General features: G+C 42.3%; 1 protein-coding gene and 1 non-coding gene across 6 annotated transcripts in view; one reads left to right on the plus strand and one right to left on the minus strand.

Moving 5' to 3' along the window:
• The window catches only part of SORCS1 (sortilin related VPS10 domain containing receptor 1), a 576630-nt gene that overhangs the window by 14507 nt on the left and 536530 nt on the right, over window positions 1-25593 (minus strand). For all 5 annotated transcript variants that reach the window (XM_059881921.1, XM_024985735.2, NM_001191207.2 and 2 more), the window contains 3 exon segments: window positions 22599-22711; window positions 17586-17717; window positions 8030-8129 (listed from right to left, as the gene is read on the minus strand). In XM_059881921.1, the coding sequence (XP_059737904.1) occupies window positions 8030-8129; window positions 17586-17717; window positions 22599-22711 (345 nt within the window).
• Window positions 24473-24544, plus strand: TRNAW-CCA (transfer RNA tryptophan (anticodon CCA)). The gene has a single exon. It is a non-coding gene; the product is annotated as a tRNA-Trp (tRNA).

The following is a 25593-nucleotide window of genomic DNA, read 5'->3' on the forward strand; positions in this document are numbered from 1 at the left end:
CAGGAACAAAGTTACAGACTTCGGTGTAGCGTGAGAGGTTTGTATCAGCAATTAAAACTTTAGTTTATTACCTGTCAGCAGATTCCCTTCACCTGGCAATCTACTAAAAGGTGATAAACTAAAGCTCACAGTTTAAAGCGAGGTCTGGTCCTGGCCTCTTCACCTGAGTGCCCACCTCCTAGTCCCAGCTTCCTACTATGGTTCTTTACTTGTCTGTTTCGGAGAAGGAAATGGCAATCCACTCCAGTATTCTTGCCTGGAGAATCCTGCGGACAGAGAAGCTGGGCAGGCTACAGTCCACAGGGTCACAAGACTTGGACATGACTTAGTGACTAAACCAGCAGCACCACCTCTTGTCTGTTTTATGACACTTGCTTCTCTGGTGTCATAAAGAATATGCCTGCAATGCAGAAGACCTGGGTTCAATCCTAAGGTTGGGAGAAAGATCCCCTGGAGAAGGGAATGGCAACCCACTCCAGTATTCTTGCCTGGGAAATTCCATGGACAGAGGAGCCAGGTGGGTTACAGTCCAGGGGGCCGCAAAGAGTCAGACATGACTAAGTGACTAACACTAGCACCAAACCAACATGACCGTGACAGTTATCTGCTTTGGCAACTATAAAAGAGATTCTAGGTTTCCAACTCTATCAAATAAATGACCATCTCTTGCTACTAGAGTTGAAAAATCCTTGTAAAGTGGGTAAATACTTTGTAAAATGAGAAAGGATTATTGGCTGTTGGCCTATGGTCTTAGAAAATCCATTTATCTGCCCCTTCTTTCCTTTATCATGTGTATCATACTTTGCGACAGTAAACTAAACATGTGTTGATGAGAGTCTTCTCACATTATGCATGGATGATGAACAAAGTGTATAATATAAATGACATGTCAAATAATGACACATTTAATTCCCGTGAATTGTATCCCTCTCTCTTTCCTCTGCTCATAATTATATCTTCAGTTAATATCCAGTTAGGAATATTTGAGGGTATGTATCTAAATGCCACACACATGTCATACTATGGATCACTTTACACATAAACCTAACTTTGTTCTGCTTCTGCTCGGCATAGCCCCTCAATCTGGCAGGTTTATTTTCTCTGCTTTGACTGAACTCCTATTCAGCATGAAGGCTCATTTTTATTGAATCTTCCACATGCAATGCTTTTCATCCTCTTGATTTAAAATTAGGAAAGCTTCATGCAACTAGTATTTGGGCCCCAGATCAAGCCAGTGTACATTGAGCAAGAGTACTGGTTTATTTCATATCTCTGGAAAAACCATAGTTTTAAAGGAATCATTGCATAGTGAGGTACAGAGTCATGTGGAGAAGTAAGATGATAAACTGGAAATGAACTGTGTGCCCTTGAGTAAATCCCAAGTTACCAGAAGCAATGAGAAAACTATTGGTATTTTAGGGATATTTTGTTAACAGCCCAGGCTTGTTCTGCTGTAATTACCTACAGGCATCAAATATTCTGCAGCAGATCCCAAGACTTCCTGTGAGTCTTGTTGGAAAAACTCTCCCTAAACCATCCCTACATCACACATCATAGCTCTTAAAATACAGGAGAAAATCAGTCAGTCAATCAATCAATAAAAAGAAGGCCAGGGTAAAAACATGGATAAGAGAGAACTCAAGGGAGACGTTACAAAAGATGTGAAGAAGGTATGGTTTGTTTGATCAGGTAAGTGTAGTGTGATCTAAGGTTTGAGACCCTGAGCTCTGTCATGAAGGGAGACAGAGCTTGCTTTGCTCCTTATTTTACTATTCTGGTGAAATAATGGCCAATAAGTTAAATTTGCTTCTGTATGTTTCAGGAACATCTCTCTTGTCAGTCCCTCTCCCATTGTCTTTAGGTCTTCTCCTTTATAGAGCTCCAATTTTCCTTCAACTCACCCATTTTCTACAACATACATATCAACAACTATCAAACGTCTTAAAAAATATATCTGACATAAGGAAAGCACAGAGGTGGGTTTTCCTGGGAAGCTTACTATTTAAATGAAGGCAAGGCTCCCCCATTATTGGGTAAGAGGTATTAAAACAGGACTCCTGGAGAAAGGAATGGCAAACCACTCTAGTATTCTTGCCAGGAAAATTCCATGGACAGAGGAGCCTGGACAGCTATATTCCATGTGATCACAAAATCAGACATGACTGAGTGGCTAACACACACACACACATTATAACATGTCATGGAGACCGGTTCATAGACCAACACACTGAATCCAAAGGATAACCAAGAAGATGAGAGTTTTGAACCTCTCTCTACAGGTTATACAGCCTTGATGTACTCCTTTTCCGATTCGGACCAGTCTGTTGTTCTATGTCCAGTTCTAACTGTTGCTTCTTGACATGCATACAGATTTCTCAGGAGGCAGGTAAGGTGATCTGATATTCTCATCTCTTGAAGAATTTTCCAGTTTGTTGTGATCCACCTAGTCAAAGGCTGTATCTTGTTACCCTGCTTATTTAACTTATATGCAGAGTACATCATGCAAAATGCCAGGCTGAATGAAGCACAAGCTGGAATCCAGATTGGCAGGAGAAATATCAATAACCTCATACATGTAGATGACACCACCCTTATGGCAGAAAATGAAGAAGATCTAAAGAGCCTCTTGATGAAAGTGAAAGAGAAGAGAGAAAAAGCTGGCTTAAAACTCAGCATTCAGAAAACTAAGATCATGGCATCTGGTCCCATCACTTCATGGAAAATAGATGGGGAAACAATGGAAACAGTGACAGACTTTATTTTGGGGGGCTCCCAAATCACTGCAGATGGTGACTGCAGCCAGGAAATTAAAAGACGCTTATTCCTTGGAAGAAAAGTTATGACCAACCTAGACAGCATATTAAAAAGCAGAGACATTACTTTGCTAACAAAGGTCCATTTAGTCCAAGCTATGGTTTTTTCAGTAGTCGTGTATGGATATGAGAGTTGGACTATAAAGAAAGCTAAGTGCTGAAGAATTGATGCTTTTAAATTGTGGTGTTGGATAAGATTCTTGAGAGTCCCTTGGACTGCAAGGAGATCCAGCCAGTCCATCCTAAAGGAAATCAGTTCTGAATATTCACTGGAAGGACTGATGCTGAAGCTGAAGCTCCAATACTTTGGCTACCTGATGTGAAGAACTGACTCATTTGAAAAGACCTGATGCTGGGAAAGTTTGGAGGTGGGAGGAGAAAGGGATGACAGAGGATGAGATGGTTGGATGGCATTACTGACTCAATGGACATGAGTCTGAGCAAGCTCCAGGAGTTGGTAATGGACAGGGAAGCCTGGCGTGTTGCAGTTCATGGGGTTGCAAAGAGTCAGACATGACTGAGTGACTGAACTGAACTACAGTTTATAAATTAATTAAATCTCTAATTATTTGTAAAAGCAATATTTACTGAACACATGATATATGCAATTTTCTGTGCTAGATACAATGATAGAGACACTACAAAGACATGGTGAACTGTATCCTCAGGAAATTAAATAGGAGAGAGGATGAGGATCAGACAGAGCTTAAAAAAACCCATGTGAGTTCTGACAAGGGATAGATGATATCCAGGTAAAGGGTTCCAGAAAAACAACATGTAAAGGTTAACATTGAGCTGAGCCTTAAAATAGAAAGACATTTAAACGATGTAGAAAATTAGAGAAAGGGAAGTAATGCTCCAATTGGGAATACCATGAGCAAAAGTACACTTCCATCAAAACATCAGTGCTTACGTCTAGCCCCCAGCTTGGCTGAGTCATACTCCCTCTGTCTGCTAAACATGACGCCAGCTGCCACGGGGTCCTAAGAGCCAAAGAGAGCCACTCAAGGCATGGCCCTCTCTCAAACTTCTTGATAACAGCTCCTCATCCCTTCTTATTCTCACACAATCTGAAATCTTTACTTCAAGAGAGTTTCAGGAACGCCGCTATCACGAGCGGTGAGGACCCCAGGAGGAATTGTACAGAAACTGAGAAGCACGGGAAGAGCTAAAAACAAAACAAGGACTGCATTCAAAGTTTAGCTCACTTAGATACCAAATTTAATGAATTCCCAATCAGAACATGTGGGGGAAACAAACGAAATCCTGTCTCTAATGACATCCAGGTACCTGGAAATGCTTACCTTGTGTTCCCATAAAAGCAAACAGGGAACTGAATTTGAAAAACAAAGCAAGGCTAGTAAATTCCTGAAAGGAGACAGTTCTTTTTCCTTGGAGACAAACCAAATTATGCATTGCCCCTCCCACCAGCAATATACTCTGGCTCAAATATTTTTAAAAGAAGGCTGTTGAACATCTGCTAAGCAATTAATGGTATGCAGCGGTGTGCTGGAATGGTCCCTGGGAAGGTATTAGCAATCCTGCTTATGAGACATGAAATGTTGCAAGCAGTGGTCCTTCTTCCCTTTTTTGAGATTGTATTTTATTTTTGTTTTCTCCTGCCTGTAAGGGGGATGAAAGGAAAGGGAAGGGAGCTTAGGTGAAAGTTCGGCATCAAATTCTCTTCCTCATCATGTCTTCTTTCCCCCAGGCAAGAAAGGGGATATTTTTCTGCTTTCTCTTCCTAGCCATCCCAATATGGATGTGTTAATGTCAACTTAAACAAATGGTGGCAACTCTCTCATCCAACTGATCACCTACCCAACATGCCAAATTTCCTATGTGTGAAAGGAGAATTCCCTCCACTGCCTTGATACCATAGTCTATCTACCCTCTGTTCAAACAGTTAAAAACAAAAAATCAGGTAGGTAGAGTTACCTTAGGAACAATCTCCAACATGAAACTGATCACTCCTATATTCTACTTTCTTGTCAGTCATTGAAGAGTGCCAGCCTTAACACAAGCCTTGCCTTTTGCATATGAAAGCCTGGCTGAAATCGACTTTGTACCTCTCTCCCTTGGAACTGCCAGTCCTAACGCTATTATGACAACATGGCTAAAATCAATACAGCGAAAATTTCCAAGACTCAATTCCTATGTCAGCCCTTGACAGTCTCTTCTTTTATTCTTCAAACGGGAGCTGATTACCCACATACACGTTCACTCTGGCCATCCTAGGAAGCACAAAAGGCCAGGTAATCAGGTTTCAAATTACACTGTCAAAGGTGTATGAGAGATACTTTCAGAAGAACCTGGGACAGCCTGGATGACTGGAAGCCAGATAATTTTCTCACTGTCTCCAAAACGGCTCAGTCTAAGTTCGGGCTTTTGCCTCAAACTCCAGTTTCCTTTTGTTCCCTTGGCAACCCTGCAGAATACACATCTGTGTTGCAGAGGTCTGTCCTTCTAATCTCAGCATGCTTACCTAAGTTCCCAGTAATACACTCCCTTTTGCCAGCCCCTTCTCTGAGGGATCTGAGTACTGATCTCCAGCTACAGGATGAAGCATGAATATTAATTGGATAAATTTTCTACATCTTCCCAACTTTGCATTACTCTTTGCCAACTGGAACTTAGACCAGTGGAATTATTTTTTCCTGGTTATCAGGAATGACCTTTCTTTCCTCCATGGAACTACGGATCCATGGGTGCCTTTGCTATATCCATTTTCCAGGCCAAGTCGCTGGTCAAAGCAGTTTCAGATCATTAGCCACTTTCTGGATTTTTTTTTTTTTTTTAAATTCTGGATCCCAGATGTCATCACAGAAAGGCATCCTTAACTAATATATAAAGTAAGATGCAACTTTAGGAAACTAATCAAACCATCTTTGGAGAGTGATATGACAACAACTGTCAGTGGCTTGGCCACTGGGCTGATGACAAGGGATGTTTCTGGAGTTTGTTTTCCAGTTTAACCAACTATGTGTAACTGCCATGTGCCACCACTGCTCACCAAAGATCAAAGGCCAATCTTCTTGGCAGGAAACGGCCAAGAAGATCATCAAACGCTCTGCGGTCAGTTTGTTCAGGCCGTAGGCTTACAAGCTGCCCTCATAGGTGCTCCATTGTTTTCTACTCTCTGTGCGCGTGCTCAGTCATGCCCAACTCTTTGCGCGCCCACGGACTGTAGCCTGTCAGACTCCTCTGTGCATGGGGATTCTCCAGGCAAGAACACTGGAGTGGGTTGCCATTTCCTACTTGAGGGGATCTTTCCGGCCTAGGGATCAAACCTGTGTCTCTTGCATGGCAGGCGGATACTTTACCATTGGGCCACTGGGGAAGTCCCTTTCTACTCTCTTATATTTTCTTATTTTCTTCAGTACCTTTCACCATCAGTATGATTTGTAAAGTGTCACTTTCAATGTGTTACCTGCCCAGCCTTCTCCACTGATGGAATCTTCATGAAGGCAGAGGCTCTATCTCATGCTGAGAACACTTCTTGGCTCAGAGTAGCCAGCAACTCAATAAATGTCTGTTGATGGATGCAACTGACTATATCCATTTGCTGCAGCATAGCAAGCTGGCTCTACTCCATCCTTGCTCCTAAGAGTCACCTTTCTCAAGTGACTCTGAATCAGTCACATCTCTGCTCCTAGGTCTCCACGGCTTCCCAGAGTCCACCATAGGAAGAAGAAATAGCTCAGCCTGGCATATTTCCACCTTTCACCTCCATGTCCTGTGCTTAGCACAGTGACTTTTATATGTTTGTTTTTTAAGTCAGTATTTTTTTCTTTTTTCTAAGGAAAAACATTTTATGAAATCCTAATAAAGTAAAAAGATGGAATCCAAGTAGAAAAGAGGCCAGTGGCCAACCTGCTTGGCCTTCTTCTAGACCTAAGCACACCTCCAGGAACCTCCAGGAAACCAGAGAATGGAATTGGAAAAACCTGCTCCTTGTCTCTACTTATTCAGGGCTTTCATGTTCCTTCCCTGATTATTCCAAGATTATGCTTGGAATAATCTCTTCAGTTCAATCCTATCCAATTTTCAAGGTCTGACCCAAAGACCACCTCCTCTATGAAGCTTTCCTGTGTCATTTTGACTGGCTGCAATTTACAACTGCTTTAAGTTTCTCATAAAACTTTGATTGTTAATAATAAAAAAGGATAAAAGGAAAAATAACACCTGACTCTGCACCAGGCATTACCCTATGTGTGTAACCTAAACTAACTTGACCCTCACACAATTCCATTGTTCCAGATGCTGTAGAGAAGTCTCCTCTCAGAGTCTATATACTAAGAAAGTGATGGAGCAAGACCGAAACCGATGGTCTGGCTGCAAAACTGCAAAGTCCAGGCACTCAGAAATGTGCTACTGCCTCTCTGTAAAGGCATTTATGCATTTCACTTGTTCAGAGATCCCCCCACTGCCCACTTCCCCCACCCCAAAGTACCACCACCACGGTCACCACCAAACTCTGAAACACCACAACTAGATTATACTTCTGAAGGCAAAGGCCACTGCCTGCTGGCCATTATGCAACACCAGTATAGCACTCTGCAAAAATAAGGACCCAATACCTGGTGTTAATTTATTATTAATATAGCACAATAATATCTATTTCTATATACTTGGAACTACCTGAATTACTATTGAGACTTCTATATGGCCTTAGGAAGAATATTTTCCCCATCATCTTGTACAAGTGAAGAGACAGAAATTCAATGACATTCATTCATTTGTAAGATACTGACCAACCTGGGGTTCAGCTCCTGGCTATGGCCCTGGACAGCTTCTAAGTCCCAGCTATTTCTATTGTGCCTCTTTATCCCAAACTGAAAGAAAATTCTTCATAGCATGAATGATTTAAAAGTAAAGTCTTACAGAAAGACCAGAAAAAAACATTATTTGTAAAGTTAACTTTATTTTCAAGATTTCTGTAAGATGAAATATGCTATTATTTGAGGGAATTTTAAGTGATTCACTGATGGTTTTTGCCATGAACCAGGCAGGAAAATCAACTTTTTCTCTCACCTTGCTGGTCCCCATTAAGGCAAAAAAAAACAAAACAAAAACAAGACAAGCAAAAGAACCTCCAAAGAACGAAGCCCTATTTCTGATCAGCAGTGACACCAGTTAGTCTTGTTTTGCTGAAACAAATTGGGATCCCCTTCTGCCAGAGCCACTAGCCAGAACCCAGGGAGGGGAACACTGACCTGCTGTTAAGTGGGCTGCGTGGACAAGGACTTGGACCCCTGGCTTCAGCTCAAAGTGCACAGAGTTTTGGTTGAGCTTGTGAATCATCAGTTCTGATATCTGAAAGGAAAAGAGAGTGAGTGCCACTGAAGTTGTCACAGCGACGATATACAAACATGCTGAGCAATATTTACCATGCTGATCAAGGCATCCTGATATTATACCTGGGAGTGATATAAGTGAGTTGTATATGATTTTAAGTTTTTAGTCCAAAATATGCAGATAGAATTATTTTCTAAGCATGACTTGACTTTATATTCAAATTGCTACAAAATAGGACAAACAATTAGGAAATCAGATCATTTCTACGGTTAAAAAATTACCATGGTATTAGTTTTAAAAAATCACCCTGGGTTTCTTTGAGAGTGCATTTGTTATACACAAGGACTTAAAAGAAGCAAATATGTAGAATTTACAAGTTCTGATGAGATTCAGACCCATTTATTTTACTTTTTGATAGTAAACTCCATCTTATTCCCTATTTTGCTTCCCTCCTCTTACCCAACTTTCCAAGAATAGATAGTTCATGGGTATTTGTTGATGATAAATATTGTTCTACTAAAATAATAGCTTATGATGTTGTAGTGCAGTTGCTAGGTCGTGTCCGACTCTTTGAGAGCCCCCATGAACCGTAGCAGGTCAGGCTTCCCTGTATGTATTTATTTCAAATATATAATAAATTATACATTTGAAACAAAGCATAACCACAACTTAACGTGTTGGCTGACTCTTGTTTCATGCATCCTCAGGCTGATGCATCTGTACCGGGCATACCCCCAGAATTCTGGGCCATGAAATATTTAACTCCAACAAATGACAAAGGACCTCGTTTTAGGTAGTAACAGTATAAGGCAAGGTTTTCTAGACAAGGTAAAACTGTTCATGTGTTTAAAGTAAAAAACCAGATCAATCTGCTGTTTCACTCATCCTTCTGAGTAATTTGTGAAAAGCTATCAGAGAAAACCACACTCCTATTATCTGGTCTCCTTGCCTCATTTCTAATGTTCTAAGAACCAATGTAATGTTCTATTTCATATGCTATTTAAGTCTAGTTAGATGCTTTCTGAATATCATTCTGCTAGTTAAATTCTTAAATTAGTTTTCTTTTTATATTTATGGACTTTCACTCAGTCCACTGAGTTGCCAAAATGACACCTTTGATCCTTTTATCAATTAAGCAGGGCCTGACAGCTTTGTTTTCAAGCACAGAGTCTCTCGCAGAGGTCCCTGCTCAGTGATGGAACTGAACTGGAACTGAACTTCCCTGCACACGAACTTCTCTGCTTAACAGCAGGAACTTGGGGTGACTGTCAGTGACCCGTGACCCATGTCACGCACCTGGGATCCAGTTCAAGCTCAGCCTCTCAAATATTTCCAGTTAGCAGACTGTGCAGGAAAACAAGGTTGTGATAAAATTATGTTGAAACAGCTTTATTCTTTCTATATAAGCTACTCTTTTTCCTGGGTAATGAGAAACTTCCAGAATGCTCAAGGTTTACAGGACGAGTAGATTTCTAACACAGATTGTGTAGAATGGTTTTCCTCTGTGTTCTGTAAAGTGGTACGGTGTGCAAGTTCCTATTCTATCTTATTCTTATCATTCAATCAGTAAGATCTTTCTAAGAATTTGATAGTGCATTTTTAGTAGAGGTTAAACAGAAAGGTTTGGCTCTTAAACATACACACAGAGAAATGTGTATGTATATGTGTGTGAAATATATAATCATGTATAAAATTAATATGCTTATGTACATACACATACATATGTGCACATACATTTGTAATTGTATTTGCAGAAAAAAATACCTTAACTTGAATAAGAAAATATCGGAAGTAATTAAGAAATTGTCCTGTTTTTCAGAGTCCATCCCATGAACGAAATGGGACTGTATATATGCATGAGAAAGACTTCTCTCTTCCAACTTGCTGAAGTGATATGTATTTCTTCTTCCTGACAATGTTTCTTCCTCAAGAAAGACATATAGATGAGAAACTAGAAAAGTGTTCATCTGAACAACATACTTCTAATTTATAATCTCCAGGAGAGTCCCATGAAGAAAATAATTAACTTCCCAAATTTGTTCTGGTTTATAACATTGCTTCATCAGTTTTATCTGTATCATTTACAAAATTAAACAGGCTATGCAAAAATGGTAGCAGAGAAAGTATATTTCATGGATTTCACTTGCATCAAAGAACACACAAAAAAGATAACAACATACTTTGTGGTGTGCAAAAGAACTTATACACAGAAATAGAACTAAATAAAATTTACACTGCATACAAGAATAAACTCAATTGAAACATGTGAAACGTCATGTATGAAACGAGATGCCAGTCCAGGTTCAATGCACGATGCTGGATGCTTGGGGCTGGTGCACTGGGACGACCCAGAGGGATGGTGTGGGGAGGGAGGAGGGAGGAGGGTTCAGGATGGGGAACACATGTATACTAATTAAATAATTTTCTATTAAAGAAAAAAAAAAAGAACCATGCATTTCTCTATGCAAGTAAATGAGTACGAAACTGTTGACAGATTTTGACAATATTTTAAATGTTTTCCATGCCACCTGCAGAAGCATTTATCCTGTATTGTTTTCATCATTTGTGAATTATTACATATATTTTCATATATACAATATATAATGTATAATATCTATGCATTGAAAACTTTCTGTTGGCAAAGTTACATATTTCTCACTATTTTTTCCCTAGGACAACACAGCTCCATTGAAAGCAACATGAAGCCTAAAGGACACTCTTACGTTTATCCTGTTAATATTTGAAGAATTGAGACTAGAATTTCATTCTGTTTGACTCCTCATCTTAGGGCATTTCCATAAAAAAACATTTCCCTCGAGCCAGCTGACAGAGATACAAAAAGTATATAGGAGGAGGTCCAGCTGAGCACATTTAGGAGACAAAAAATTGTAGTATATCATTAACTATGCTTCTACTTCTCATCTAACTGTGAAGCACATGATTTATAACGCCAGGCCTGTGTCATCTGACCAATCTGAGCTACAGGCAATTCCTAACCGTAGCCTCAGGACTGCTACATCCTATTCAACAGTTAATATAATTTATAATGTTTGCGAGAGTCTTTGGCCATGAAAGGAATAGAATAAACTGGGACTATAGAACAGCGTGGTGACAGCCTAAATGAAAGAACACAAGCTTGCATGATAAAGACTCGAGTGAAATGGTGTGTAATTGCTGGGAGATCGGTCCTCCTGAAACAAGCTGAATCTGTTCATTTTTCCTTCTCTGTGCAGTGCAAGTGTTATCCTAGCAAATTTCATTTACCTTTGTACAGTCACCCCTCTTCTGCTGCTCTCCATTGTCTATTCTCCTTCAGCTAAGTAATCATGAGCAAAGAAAAGTCTATTATTCTTGGCGTCTGCCTATTTGATGGAATATGCCTATGATTCAAGTGCAACCCACACTTCATTTAAACCACCACTTAAATAGACAGTGGCAATTCAGTACAAATACTTGGAAAGATGCTATCAAAAGGGTGCTGTGGAAGGGACCAGGTACATGAAAAACACCAATTCTCCTTCTCAGCTTCTTTACAAGCATGAAATTTGAGTGTGGTAATCAGAACAGGGGTCAAGCTGAGGTAACGATGTTACAATTTGGAGGACTTGAAACAAAGGAAGTGTGCTTTCTGCTTAATGCTCCATGGGATCTGCTGCAGGTAGATGTGATGCTGTGCTCATTATAGTCACACAGGGACACTGGCTGGTAGATCAGCCCCCTCAGCTGTACACACCACCAGAGGAGGGGAAAGAAGAGTTCTCTGGGTTCTAGAGATAAAATTTGAATACTTCAGCTTGGAAGTGACGCATCACTTCTGCTCCCACTTCATTGGCCAGAATTAATCACCCTGGCTCTGCTTACAGAAGAGCCTCATGGTATAACCCTACTGGTACCCAGAAATGGTGAGCTGGAGATGTTTGGTCAACAGAATAGATCACTACCACGTAAAGAACACATTCAATATCCAAACAGTGCTTAAAGAAACCAACAGAGGAAAATCGACTCTCAGATCATGAGAATGGAAATGTCAAATGCTGAAACATGAAGCTTAAGGACAGCAGAGAAGTAGTAATTTATGATACATGACACCCAGAGAAATGGTACAGAGTGAAACCATGAATACACACTGAAAATGGGCTTTAGCAGATTTATCGATAGCAAAGCGATATTGGGCCATACAACTAATGCTTATCTGAAGTTGCGAGGAGGGATGGAAACCCTACTGAACTTAAGGAACATTTTGGTGCCAAGTTTAGGAGACTTGCCTGGGATTACCTTGGAATGGACATAGTCAAGCCTGACCCTGTTAGGTTATTAAGGCCTCTTCAAAGAGTGATTGAATGATATTACTTTTGGAATTAACAGAGAAAGATCTTTCCCAATTATCATGATTTCTGGTTTAATACATGGAAGAAGCAGTGAAGCCAAACAGGACTTCTACTTATCAATTCTGTTCTTTGTTAGCACCAAAGCATCAGCTTGACTACAGTGTCTAAGAAGTTCTTCCTGGATGACATAATGAAGAAATAATGTGTCCCAGTTCACTTCCTTTCCCTAAATTCCCCATCACCAGCTCCAAACTTCTCTCCTTCTCCTTTTGCTGTTATTCTTTCAGCACAACTCTTACCTATTCTTTTGATTATAACTTCCCATTTTAGTGACTTTCCTTGTGAACTTCAAAATATTTCTACAATTTCTCTCTTTGAAAAATCTGGACAGGGCAGACTGAGTATATCGAAAATGGTCTAAGATTATTTATTACATTTCACAATGAATCTTATTTCTAAAATTATTGCCAATAACCTGTTCCATTTTCAGAGGCACTTCCTCTTTCCCTGGATTTTGGTTTCTGCACCTGTCAAATGTATATGACAACACAAACAATTAAAGACGAAATTCGTTGTTGGTGGTTGACATTTCGTCCATAGTCATTATGTTTCCTTTAAATGTGTCTGTGCCCTTTAAGGATTCAGCAAGACAACATGCAGGCTCCCTATCGCCCCAGCACAGCATCACAAACACAGCATGATGGCCCTTCCTCCTTCCAGGAAAGCCAGATACAAAGCTTTTCACCTCTGAGGACTCAGAGAGAAGCCAGCAAGTACAGTGGTGCAGGAGGTGGGATATGCTCCACACCTGAGCAGCTGGCCTCAGGTAGCAAGAGGGTCTAATCCCTGATGAGACCAGCTAAGGGCAAGTGAGCCTTTTCTCACTCTCTGGAGATGTGAAGTCGAGAGTGGTGGAACCCTCCCAGACAGAGGTCACTTGATTAACCCAGCCCAACGTTATCCAGATAACAAGGTCAAGTGCTTCTCACTGTGAGGAATTTTCAATTTATTTCACAGACAAGATAACTTGATCTAAGCCAGCATCTGTCCTCTCCGGGGAATGCTGTTAGAGGAAGTAAGGGAGGAGAGCCAAGAGCCCTTTGCTTGGGCCCTGCCCGCCTAGTCATCAGGGTCCACCTGGCCAGGTCCCACTTTTTCCCCTGCTGGGAATTCTGTGCAGTAACTTTACAAGAAAGGGGCCAGAGTATTGACAGAGAGAGCATAAAGCCAGCTCTTCCCAAGTTCCATCTAATTCAGAGAGCAGCCTTTAAAGGAGTGGGGTCCTGGTTGTTGTTTTCACTTTGCACTCAGTTGCAACTTCTATGTAATTTATGACAAAGGAAGTCAGTTGCTTTTGCCTGCCTCCAGTTCCTTCTCTCCCCCCCATATTTCTCTTTAAGGACCCATGTCCTTCTTTATTCTCAGCCCATTTGATTTAGGAGGGGCTCCCTTAACTCCTGATCTGGGGAGGGTATGACACATTGAGTTATCACTGACAGAGCCCTAGCCTTCTGACTACCAGGCTAGTTGAGACATCTCCACTTTACCAAAGTCGAGCCTTTGAGAATTATCACCCTAGGCTTTTGGGGTGCACTCAGGGGAGAGGCACTGTCTTTTGAATGGAATTGGTAAGATGACTAAATAAAAGACTGGGGCTTCCTGGGGCCATTCTCGTCTTCCTATGTGCTGGCCTCATTCTTAGGCAGACTTCTCATGTGGTCACAACAGAAAGAGATAGAGAAAGCAGGAGAGACGAAGACAGGGGAGTAAGCTGATGATACTTCCTCTCTGAGTTATCCATGCCTGAGCTGGACTTCCCAACTAAATAAGCTCATAACTGCAAATTTCCAGAGAAATCTGTTTGAACAGAATATATGTTCATTTCATCAGGGGAAAAAACCCTACACAACTCAAAGCAAAGCATCTGTTGCTCATTTCCTGGGGCAGCAGCCTTGATATCTGGGGGCCTTGCAGCAGTCAAGTGGTACCCAAATCCACACAGGCGGCATGATGGAACAAGGGGACCACTAGACTTGAGAGGCAACTCAACTTGCAGAAACAGAACTAGAATCTCCTTCTCCTTAAAGAGTTGCATCTCCTTAGGCAATTCACAGCTCTCGGTTGGGGTCTGACTTCATTAATTTCAAAGTGACTGCATCAGAGAGAAGAATTAAAGGACCTCTCTTAGGATCATAACTATAGGATTCCTGTGGGCAGCACCGGTATTGCTGGTTCTGGACACAAGGCTTAGTTTACACACTGATTTCATTAGTGTACTTATTAACTGGGTAATAACAGTTTCCATAAGACACTGATTTCTCATATGCTAGGTTTGGTCACTGAAATTAGTTTCATTCCTGGATAAGGCTGCTACATTGGCAATTCCCTTAACCAAAGTTACAATCTCCCTTGGTACTCTGCTGCTTTCCCTCAATGCCATCCATCTGCCTGATAACTTAGATGAGTCATCTTCCCTCTAGTTACTCATTCATGTGTTCTTCCTGTTTCTTGGTATCTTTGTTCTTTCCTGTAATTCCATTCATTAATCTTTTTCTCCTTATTTTCACCATCTTCTTTCTGCCAATGCATGCCGCGGACTATCCTAGTCTTTAATATGCCTATATATATTTTTTTGCATTTCTCATATACTCTCCTATCACAAAATATCCATAAATGTAACCATTATCTATTTACCATTTATTGAGTAACCTCTATAGGTCAAGGGCTTTGCTGTATCACTTCTTTAATGATCTATCAAACACCCTATGAGACAAGTATTATTGATTATGTGATTTTGGCTGAATTATTGATCTTTTCTGAATTTTCCTCACCTATAAGATATAAGCAATGGATATAAGAGCTGAAGCTAGAAACCTGGTCTATATTTCTCCAAACCTGTGGTCTTTCTAAAACATATCTGAACTCGCTATCTAAAACATATCTGAACTGAAGCCACTGAATATTAAGTTCCACAGCTTTCGAGCAAGCCAAGCCAGCTGCCTTAGGGTCTCTGATTAATGGCTCATCAGTACATGATACTTGGCTGCCTCAGGGACACTCACTCAGGTCTCTGAGAATGTCTCTGGAGAAGACATTCAGATAAGATAAAGAGAAAGAAGAACTCTAGGGAAAACAGACAGCAAGATATACACTCACACAAGTAAACCAAGTTTCAGAGAACACATGCCTCTTCTTTCTACATTTTCTCTAAAATAAACATCTAGAAACTATATTTTAGAGAGAGAATGAGATGTGCAGATGATGTGGTACCTGGGAACTTAGCTGGCTCTAAATCTGGACTCTTCCATATTGAGAAGATGATATTCTGGATTTCATGGGCAAGCCATAAGATTTCCAGAGGAGGCACAAATATACATGTCTCAACCTAAATGCTCTGGATAGGGATCTACACCCTTCTAGGTCTCATCAGCAGTGTGGTGATAAGAAATACTCCATTCTTTCTCCCACTAAACTGCAGGTGCAGAGAATAATTTACAGAATATAACCAGAAGCAGAAAGCGAGGGCTGAGCAAAGTCAGACGCAAAGTTGACGGGTTCCCTGCTGTCCGATGTTGAAGTGCAGTTCATTAGGAGACGGGGTTCACTGGGACTTTCCTTGACAGCTCTGTTATTTGTTGTTTGCACATGAAAAAAAAATATAGACGTGAGTCTTCTGCCAACTGGGAAAGCGACTGTTGAAAGGTGGGCATGTCCTAGGAGGTGGGCCAGGTTGTAATTTGAGGTTGTTGCTAACAAGGCTGTGATAGAGGTTTCTCGAGTTATCTTGGAGACTAGAGATCAAGGGACTAGATTATGGGTTAATTCTAAGTAAACTGAAAAGCTCCAAGTACTAAAAGGAGAAAAAGTTAATATTTACTTAGTGTCTGAGAGGAATCCTGTTTTTAATATATCTGTCGGAGAGCATTGAGAAACCAAAGTCATATAGTTTCCAACAGGGTGACCAGACCAAGACTGATCATTTTAACTGGGTGAAGAATAAGAACAACAATAATGACATCATCATAGTAATAATCCTCACTACGCGTGCGTGTTAAGTTGGTTCAGTCGTGTCTGACTCTTGGTGACCATGCGGATCATAGCCCACCAAAGCTCCTCTGTCCACGGGATCCTGTAGCCAAGAATACTGGAGTGGGTTGCCCTCCTCTGAGGGATCTTCCCAACCCAGGGATCGAATCCGTGTCTCTTATATCTACTTGCACTGGCAGGCAGGTTCGTTACCACTAGCACCACTTGGGAAGCCCAATGCTCACTACAGAGATGGGTAATCTGAAGTTAAAAGGAAGAATGGGAGAAAAAAGATCTAAGCAAGCAGGAGAGAGAGAACCTCTCTCTCACACACACACACACACACACACACAGACACTCTAATACTCCAGAGGTGCTGGAGATGAGGAAAGAGAATCCCATAGCCAGGGGAGGTACTTGGAGTCAATATTACTCATTCATTATAAACTCAAATCATCGTAGACTGGTGGTGATAAAGAGGACTCATGATTTGTATAAAAGTTGTGCCTTTTTATAAAGATACGCCATTTGATTCTCAGGGATTCTGTGGTGGCTCAGAGGGTAAAGAGTCTGCCTGCAATTCGGGAGACCTGAGTTCGATCCCTGGGTCAGGAAGATCCCCTGGAGAAGAAAGTGGCACCCCACTCTAGTACTCTTGCCTGGAGAATCCCAGGGGCGGAGGAGCCTGGCAGGCTACAGCCCATAGGGTCGCAAAGAGCCAGACACGACTGAGTGACTTCACTCTGACTTTGATTCTCATGATGCAAGTTTGTGAAGCAACATAAATCGATTCGACTTCTACACATTGTTCAGCCTCTTGCATTTTTCCTGCCACCTAATACCTTGGACAGTTTGCCATGTCAGTACACAGATTTATCTTGTCTACTGTAAGCACTGTAGATGGATATACCCTCAGTGGTTTAGCCACTGCTGACAATACACACTCTTGCACATGTTTTCTGGTGATGCTGTAGTTAAAGCTCCAGATTACGTTTCTTTAGGGAGGATGGGAAGGTGGAAGGGTCCCCAAGTGGGGACCCCCAGAGCTGCTGTCCTGGTCAGGCACTAGCAGGGTCGTGGCTCAGAGAGGGAGAGGCTGGCATGCTACCTGGGGACTCACCTGCTCCAGGTCCTCGGCTGGCCTTTTGTTTTCTCCTGTGGGGTCCTGATGGGGTAAGACAAAGAGCTCGGCAGCAGTGGGCAGGCCAGGCAGCACTGCCACCAAGATGTGCTGGCCCGGAACCCCAGTGGCCTGAGGGAGAGACGCAGAGGCACACGTAAGTCCTGGGGGAAAGAAAGCTGATGAGAAGGAACCATGAGACCTGTGGGGTGGTGCAGTAGGAAGGCACACGGGTGTGGAGATGGGAGTGTGAAAGCAGGGTCCTGGGTGCACTTGTCGGGGAGGGATGCAAAGGCCAGAGATGGGTTCCAGCCAGACTCTGAAGTCTGGCCCCCGGCTCTATCCCCATGAGACCATAAACACTTTGCATCCCCTTAAATTAAAAAGTGGCATGATGGTAGTACCTGCCTTGTAAAAGTAAGTGGACCCTGTCAGTGAGAAGGCTGTCACTGAGCCTTATCTTCTGCCCCTGGAGCTGTAACACTTTCTAACCTAGCTTCCTCCTTCCTCGAAGCACTAGCATTCCCTCCAAATCCACCAGGCATACCTCTATCACCTAACCTAATAGCACACCCCAGACCACAGCCTCCAGGTGTCTGTTGAGTTCTCCAAAGCATCAGACCCTAATGATCAGCTAAGGAAGCTCTCTTAACCCTTCCCCCTGCTACCCTTCAACCTTCTATTAAAATCATGCACATCACTCAAAACTTCCTCTTTATTGAGCCTACTTTCTAGATGGTTCTAGAATTCAGTTGGCTACAATTTCAGCATTTCTCTGGAGCATTCAGTCAGAATGTCATTTGGTTGTTGTACAAGAACTCCTCACATTTACTCCAAAATCTTCATTCTGCATGTGGATGAATGGAGGCACTCTTTTCCCAGATACCCCAGTGGGAAGCCTTATCTCACTTATGACATGACACTCTCCTTTCCACATCCTATTTAAGCAGCCTATGAGATATTGACAAGTGACCCTATTGGTTCCTTTCTATTTAAATTCCTCCCACCTCCGCCTTGTTAATATCTCAATTCAGCCTCTATGTTCACTCCCCTCAATCTTTACAACAGCCTCCCCATCTCCAGGAAACAGACTACTATCAATGCTTAAAGATTTATCCCCTTACAGTCCAACTCAGATTGTGTGTCCCCATTCAAATTCATGCACAAATTACCACTGCCAAGTGGATTAGATTTACATTCAAAGCCTTCAGCAATATGGTCCCACTTTTTCTTCCTACACTAATTATCCACAGCTCACACAGTCATTTTAGGCTTAACTGAATAGACTCATCTACAATTTCTCAACAGCCAGTCTTTTCTTGCAAATGTTTCTGTGTATCTCCGCCGAATGTCTTTTCTATACATTTGCTGCTAGAACATCATTAAGTTGTAGAACAACATAAAGTCCACTCATTTCAGTATATTTTTTCATGATTTCCAGTTAGGTGATTGTTGGGTTCTGAAATCTACCTTTATATCTTTCTTAAAGTACTAAGAAATTCCATTTGCTGGATCTTTTCGACGTGTCTGGCATTGTCCTAAGAACTTCTTAATATAACGCAATGTAATCTCCCACAAGCACTCTTTGAAGCAAGTATTACTATACCTCTCTGTGCAGGTGAAGACACAGGTTGTGAGTCCCCAGGAAGCTGGCTCTGAGCTTAGCATGTAGGGTGTTTATTAGGGGACATTCTTAGAATCAACAGCTAGAGGACTGAAGGCAAGGAAGCAAGAATGGGTAGAGGGAGAAGCTGAGCTATGATAAAGGTCAGCTCAGAAGACCTTGCAGGGAATGAGATTTGCCTGAGAAATCTGAATGGCCCTTCAGATTTGCCTGAGGTTGAGCTGAGGCATCACTGGACACGAGCCACTCAAAAAAGGACACAACGTTGGGGGAAAGCAGCTGAAACCTCTGCCCACAGCTCTCCCAGCAGCTAAGGCAACTGTATCTCCCGTAAGGGGAATCTGGATGGTACATCCCTATTTCTGCTATGGGACAGACAGTAGATGGAGGAAAGCTCAACAGTGGCTCAATGCCATCTAAGTAACGAGTGGCGACACTCAGTTTGGAACCCTGGTCTGATCATGATGCTTCTGTCTTAACCAGGGCTCTCCTGCCTTCTTTCTCCTGGCACACAAAGCAGCTCCTGTCCCAGCTGGTATCATACAGTTTTATAGCCCTCCAGGATGCTAAGCTCAAGTATTATGTCTAAACTCATCCTTATCATTGACAATGTTTACTGAAGGACTTTCAATGAAAGATCCCATTGCAAAATATCAATAGAAAAACCCCAGTTGATGAGGAAAAAGGCAATGATTTACATATTGAATTTCATTACAGAATGAATAGGAAGAAAACTACAATTAAGTTGACATCCAGTTGAGCTTCTTATAGAGCTTATTAGGGGACGCCTGGCAATAGGGCGTGTTCTTTAGGACTTAAGGAAGTGGCTGAGAATATTTACTATCTCAAAGCCAAAGTGGGGAGCTAGGAACAAGGGCTGGTTCAGCCACCTCTTAGGATTGAGTAACCACGGAGTCTTCAAAACTCCCTCCACTCCATCACCTCTTATCCTGAGGGATGTGAAGCCAACCTGTTTGTTCTGCATTTAGCTGATTATGCTCTGCAGCAGCCTAGAAATATTAAGGAGCAGTCATATCTAACCTAGTGGACAGCTGCTGGAAGGGTGGCATCCCGGAGCATCTGATCCCCTTCAAATTAATGTGAAGAGAAACCAGCCTGGAAAACATCACTGCTGAACTAATGCTTGGTTGATAAGCAACTGGGGGTGTTGGACAGCTGCCTAGGAGATCTACAGGGACAGAGATCTCTGAAGAAGGTGGGCTGTGGGTTCACTGAAGGCTATAAGTCATCTCTCTAGGACAGCAGAGAAGAGAAACCAGTTGTCACACTAGTGACAAGCAGCTCTAAGGATAAAGAGGCCTGTGGTTTGGTAGCTTCGCCCCCTGGTGGCCATAATGTTTAGCCACCGACAATAGATGCTCAGCGTCCTTAAGACAAAGGTGAGATGGCATTTACCCAGAGGTAGAGAAAATAACCCTTCTCCATCCCACTATTCCAATTACTCTTGTCTCTCCATTTAACAAGGCAAAGGACAGCAGCAGAGTGGAGTGGGAAGAAAACTACTTGATCAAGATTTAAACCTTGAGGTCTAACTCCAGAGCCTGACTTTAAACTGTACAACCCTGGGCAAGTTATTTGCCTCTATTCACCTGTAAAATGGGGATAATCATCCTATCCATTTCTACATCATAAGCTAGGTTTCTTTTTTGTGATTAAATGTGTCTAAAAACGCAAAACACTGAGAAGAGTTTCTGGAATTTTTAAAGTGCTAAATGAATATTCACAAAGACAATGGTATGATTATGGGAACATCAGCTCTTTGCAAAAGGCTGAATGTGAGATCAGTTTTCTGAGCAGGGGTTATCTGAATGTCTTTAACTCTCCTCATCCCCTTGTGTCATGAGGCACCATGCGTCAGGTGCAGGAGAGAATATATAACCAATCCTAAATTGACTTTTCTCTTAGGCTAAGAGTAGACCTCATTTTCTTGGGTGCCAAAATCACTGCAGATGGTGATAACAGCCATGAAATTAAAAGACGCTTACGCCTTGGAAGAAAAGCTATGACAAACCTAGACAGCATATTAGAAAATAGAGACATCACTTTGCCGACAAAGGTCCAGCTAGTCAAAGCTGTGGTTTTTCCAGAAGTCACATATGGATGTGAGAGTTGGACCATAAAGAAGGCTGATCATCAAAGAATTGATGCTTTCAATTAATGCTTTCAATCTGTGGTGCTGAAGAAAACTCCTGAGAGTTCCTTGGACACTAAGGAGATCAAATCAGTCAATTCTAAAGGAAATCAGTCCTGAATATTCATTGGAAGGACTGATGCTGAAGCTGAAGCTCTAATACTTTGGCCACCTGATACAAAGTGTTGACCTGATGAAAAGAGTCAACCAAAGAAAAGACCCCAATGCTGGGAAAGATTAAGGGCAGGAGGAGAAGGGAGCAACAGAGGATGAGATTGTTGGTTGGCATCATTGACTCAATGGACACGAGTTTGAGCAAACTCCAGGAGATAGTAAAGGACAGGGAAGCCAGGCATGCTTCAGTCCATGGGGTCACAGAGAGTCAGACACGACTGAGCAACTGAAGAATAACAACCAAGAGTAGACCTTAGGGAAAAGTCATTTCTGGTTTCCTGGGTTTGTGCAATAAACCCAAGCAGCTATATGAGCAGATATTCCATTTCTCTGATTGTTTATGGAAGTGGAGTATGCAGGCAGAATGTGCCTAGAAGAAGATGTCTTGTCAAATTGTGGGTGACATTTGTTCAGAAGGGGATGAACCATACCACCTTGTTACCCTCCCAGAAACCAGATTGGATTCAGATCCTTCACTTTAATTTTGTAGCTTTGTCACTTATTAGCTGTGAGGCTTTAGATGAGTTATTTAACTTCTCTGAACCCCAACTGCTTAATCAACAAATAAAGACAATAATATGTTGCTCTTGGGGCTGTTGTGGGAAGGGAATGCTGTTAAAAAGAACTGGGACATAGTAAGATGACTACCTTCCTGTGCTGGGTACTCACTGGCTGTTGTGCTAGTCATTCATGGGGTTGGAACCCAGGCTGCTCTTACTAACGGTATTCACTCTATGCCTTTCAGTATTATGCCCAGTAGCTATTTCACACGTACTGACAGCTAACTGTGAATTCTGCCATGACTGTCACATATTGCCATGGTCGTCTCTAAGCAGAACATAACGGGTAAGGACCCCGTGATTATTCAATTTCCTGTCCCCCGTGGCACCTGTGACATGTCTGCACATGGGAGGCTCAGCTTTGCAGGTATCAGACTGATGACACCCACTTCCCCTGGCCTCTGGCTCTTTCCTGCCATTTCTTAGTGCAAGGGTCCCCTCTCCATGAAGGACAAGGGAAGACAGGGAAAGGGCCTGGGCCAGAAGGAGCTGGCTACACTCACCTCCACCAAGGCCTTTTTGATGACTCGGCTGACGTCTCTCCTCCACTCGGGAATGTCCGGGTTGTAATCGTCCAGGTTTGGAGAAAAGGACAGGCGAAGAGATCGGAATTCCTCTGTGGACCACCAGAGTAGAGGGGTTACTATAAGTCAGATCAGCCTCTCAGGAAGTCTGTTATACTTTCTATTTCATGCAAAGCCCTAATGCAGGGTCCTTGTCCTCCACACTCACCAGAGAGACCTTACTAGAAGGCAAGGTCAACATCCCATCCCTCTTACCTCCGAGCTCCTTTTCCAGGCCAAAGCTTTAGTCTGTGACCCATGCTTCACTCCACAGCTTTATGCACTGTCCCCAGTCTAGCCCTTGTGCTCCTGGAGCACTCTGACTGCATCACGGGTTTCTGCCCCTGGGCCTTTGAACACACGGCCCCTTTCCCAGAATGGTCCCCTCTTCCCACCTTCCACGCATGCAGCACTCAAGCTCTAGTTTGAGTCCTCACTGACTTAATACTCTGCCCACCACATTTTACTTTTCTTTTTTATGGCACAGCTGTGCTCTGCACATACTTTCCACACACACACATTACCATTATATAATAATCATATTATATGATTATATAATTATAAAATTAATCATAGTCACTCTATTGCTAAATTTTGTTTGCATGGGAATTTCATTGAAAGGAATTTCCAACTCTTTATTTCAAGGATTTTGCTAGTTGTCACAGTAGCCTCTGAGTTAATCTTGGTCCCCCAGAAAGTAGATGAAATTATAAAGGCGATGATTTTGTGAGGAGAATTGTCTTTAACAGAATATGGGGAGGAAACCAGAGGATCTTGGAGCACCATCAGACCATGCTGCATATATGACACAGTGCAAGAGAGGGAGGAAGTTTCAGCGACACTAATGGGAGATCTGTGAGCTGAAGTCAGCCAGAGGAGCCCTGTGTCCCAGGAATGGGTTCACCTTCGTATTCCTACTGCATTCTGTCATCACTGGCTGGATGGTGCAGCCTTGGTCCTAACATGGTGACGTGTTTCAGAGCACAGCCCTGAGGGGGTCTTATCACACAATCTACTCAGATCACACTGCTCCCCTGAAATCTGTGGGAGGTTCCACACTGCACTTAGAATAAAGTCAGATTCATATCATGGCCTTCATAGTGCCACACAAACCAGCAACAACTGTCTCCTGCCACATGTCCTACGGGCTGCCCTGCACTCCATGACGCCATCCTTCCCCATGTTCCTCAGGCTGCTAAATTTCTTCCCACATTACCATGCCTCTACTTCCCCAGATGATAGCCTGCTCAGCTCCTTTTCAGCCTTCAGTCTCTCCTGGGAGGAGCCCTCCAGCAACCTCAGGTATCCTCCCTTTCACCAATGCTAACACCTTTCATCATGTGACCCTATTTGTCTCCGCCAAACTTCTTACTGTTCAAATTATTTTGTTTGGGGGGATAAGGGAAGAGGGACAAATTGGGATATGGGGACTGACATACACACACTACTGTATATAAAATAGATAACTAATAATAACCTACTGTATAGCACAGGGACTCTACTCAATACTCTGTAATAGCCTATATGGGAAAAGAACTGAAAAAAGAGTGGATTTATGCATATGTATGGGCTTCCCTGGTGGCTTAGACGGTAAAGCGTCTGCCTGCAGTGTGGGAGACCCAGGTTCGATCCCTGGGTTGGGAAGATCCCCTTGGGAAGGAAATGGCAACCCACTCCAGTACTCTTGCCTGGAAAATCCCATGGACTGAGGAGCCTGGTGGGCTACAATCCATGGGGTTGAAAGAGTCAGACTCGACTTCACTTTCATGCATATGTATAATTGATTCACTTTGCTGTACACCTGAAACTGGGCTTCCCTGGTGGCTCAGAGGTTACAGCGTCTGCCTCCAATGCAGGAGACCCAGGTTCGATCCCTGGGTCGGGAAGATCCCCTGGAGAAGGAAATGGTAACCAACTCCAGTATTCTTGCCTGGAGAAATCCCATGGATGGAGACACCTGGTAGGCTACAGTCCATGGGATCACAAAGAGTAAGATACGACTGAGCAACTTCACTTTCTTTCACTTTCACACCTGAAACTAACACAATACTGTAAATCAACTCCAAAAAAAGCTTTAAATAAATAAATGTTTTTGTTGTCTGTCTCCCACACAGGAATATTAGTTCAGTGAGGATGGGGGCACAGTGTTTCTGGCCCTTTGGGACAGTGCCCAGTCCATGTTAGGTTTTCAGTGGCCAGGAGTCCTTAATTAATACATTTTTGTTGAATAAATGAAGGCATGAACATCAGTGGTGGCTCTCTGTAGTTTATGCCTTTATTATTCAACAAACATTTCTTTCTTGTTTTAAGCATGTTCTTATATTTCAGGAGGGGCTCAGCAATACTGGCAACACCAAAGACACATTTAGGAAACTCAAAAACCCACGTGTGCATTTCCTAACACTGCTAACGACTTCTCAGAAGCAGGCATTGAAGACTTGCACATGATCAGGACTGCATTTAAGGCAGTCAGCTTATTCCAAAGATGTATTTTTCAAAGTTTGAGTATTTTGAGTCACTGGTCACCAAGGTGAACATTCCCACTTCAGTTCTGATGGAGAAGAAGGAAATGCATATTAATTAGCAGCATGGGAAATGGCAGTGCCAAGGAATGACCCGCTGGGTCCTAACATTTCCCTTTGAAGATGTACGTGTTTGTCATTTTCACTTTCCTCGAACCTCTTAACCAAACTGTGGAGACTTCATCTCAAAAGAAGATATTTATCTTAATAAAGAGACACAGAGAGAAACATGGTGCAGCTCCCTCTATAATTACTTCGCATGCTAAACAGCAGGGCAGAGAAATGTTATCTTTAAGTTTATTCAACAAATAGGGGATGCGTGTGGGAGGACTGAAAAGGGTAAACGTCAATAATATATGTATTTTTTGCAGCTGCTGAGAGAGATGAATTCTACACATTTACATTTTCTTTGT

This window comes from Bos taurus, chromosome 26, assembly GCF_002263795.3.
Source record: "Bos taurus isolate L1 Dominette 01449 registration number 42190680 breed Hereford chromosome 26, ARS-UCD2.0, whole genome shotgun sequence".
In the NCBI taxonomy this organism is placed as follows: Eukaryota; Metazoa; Chordata; class Mammalia; order Artiodactyla; family Bovidae; genus Bos; species Bos taurus.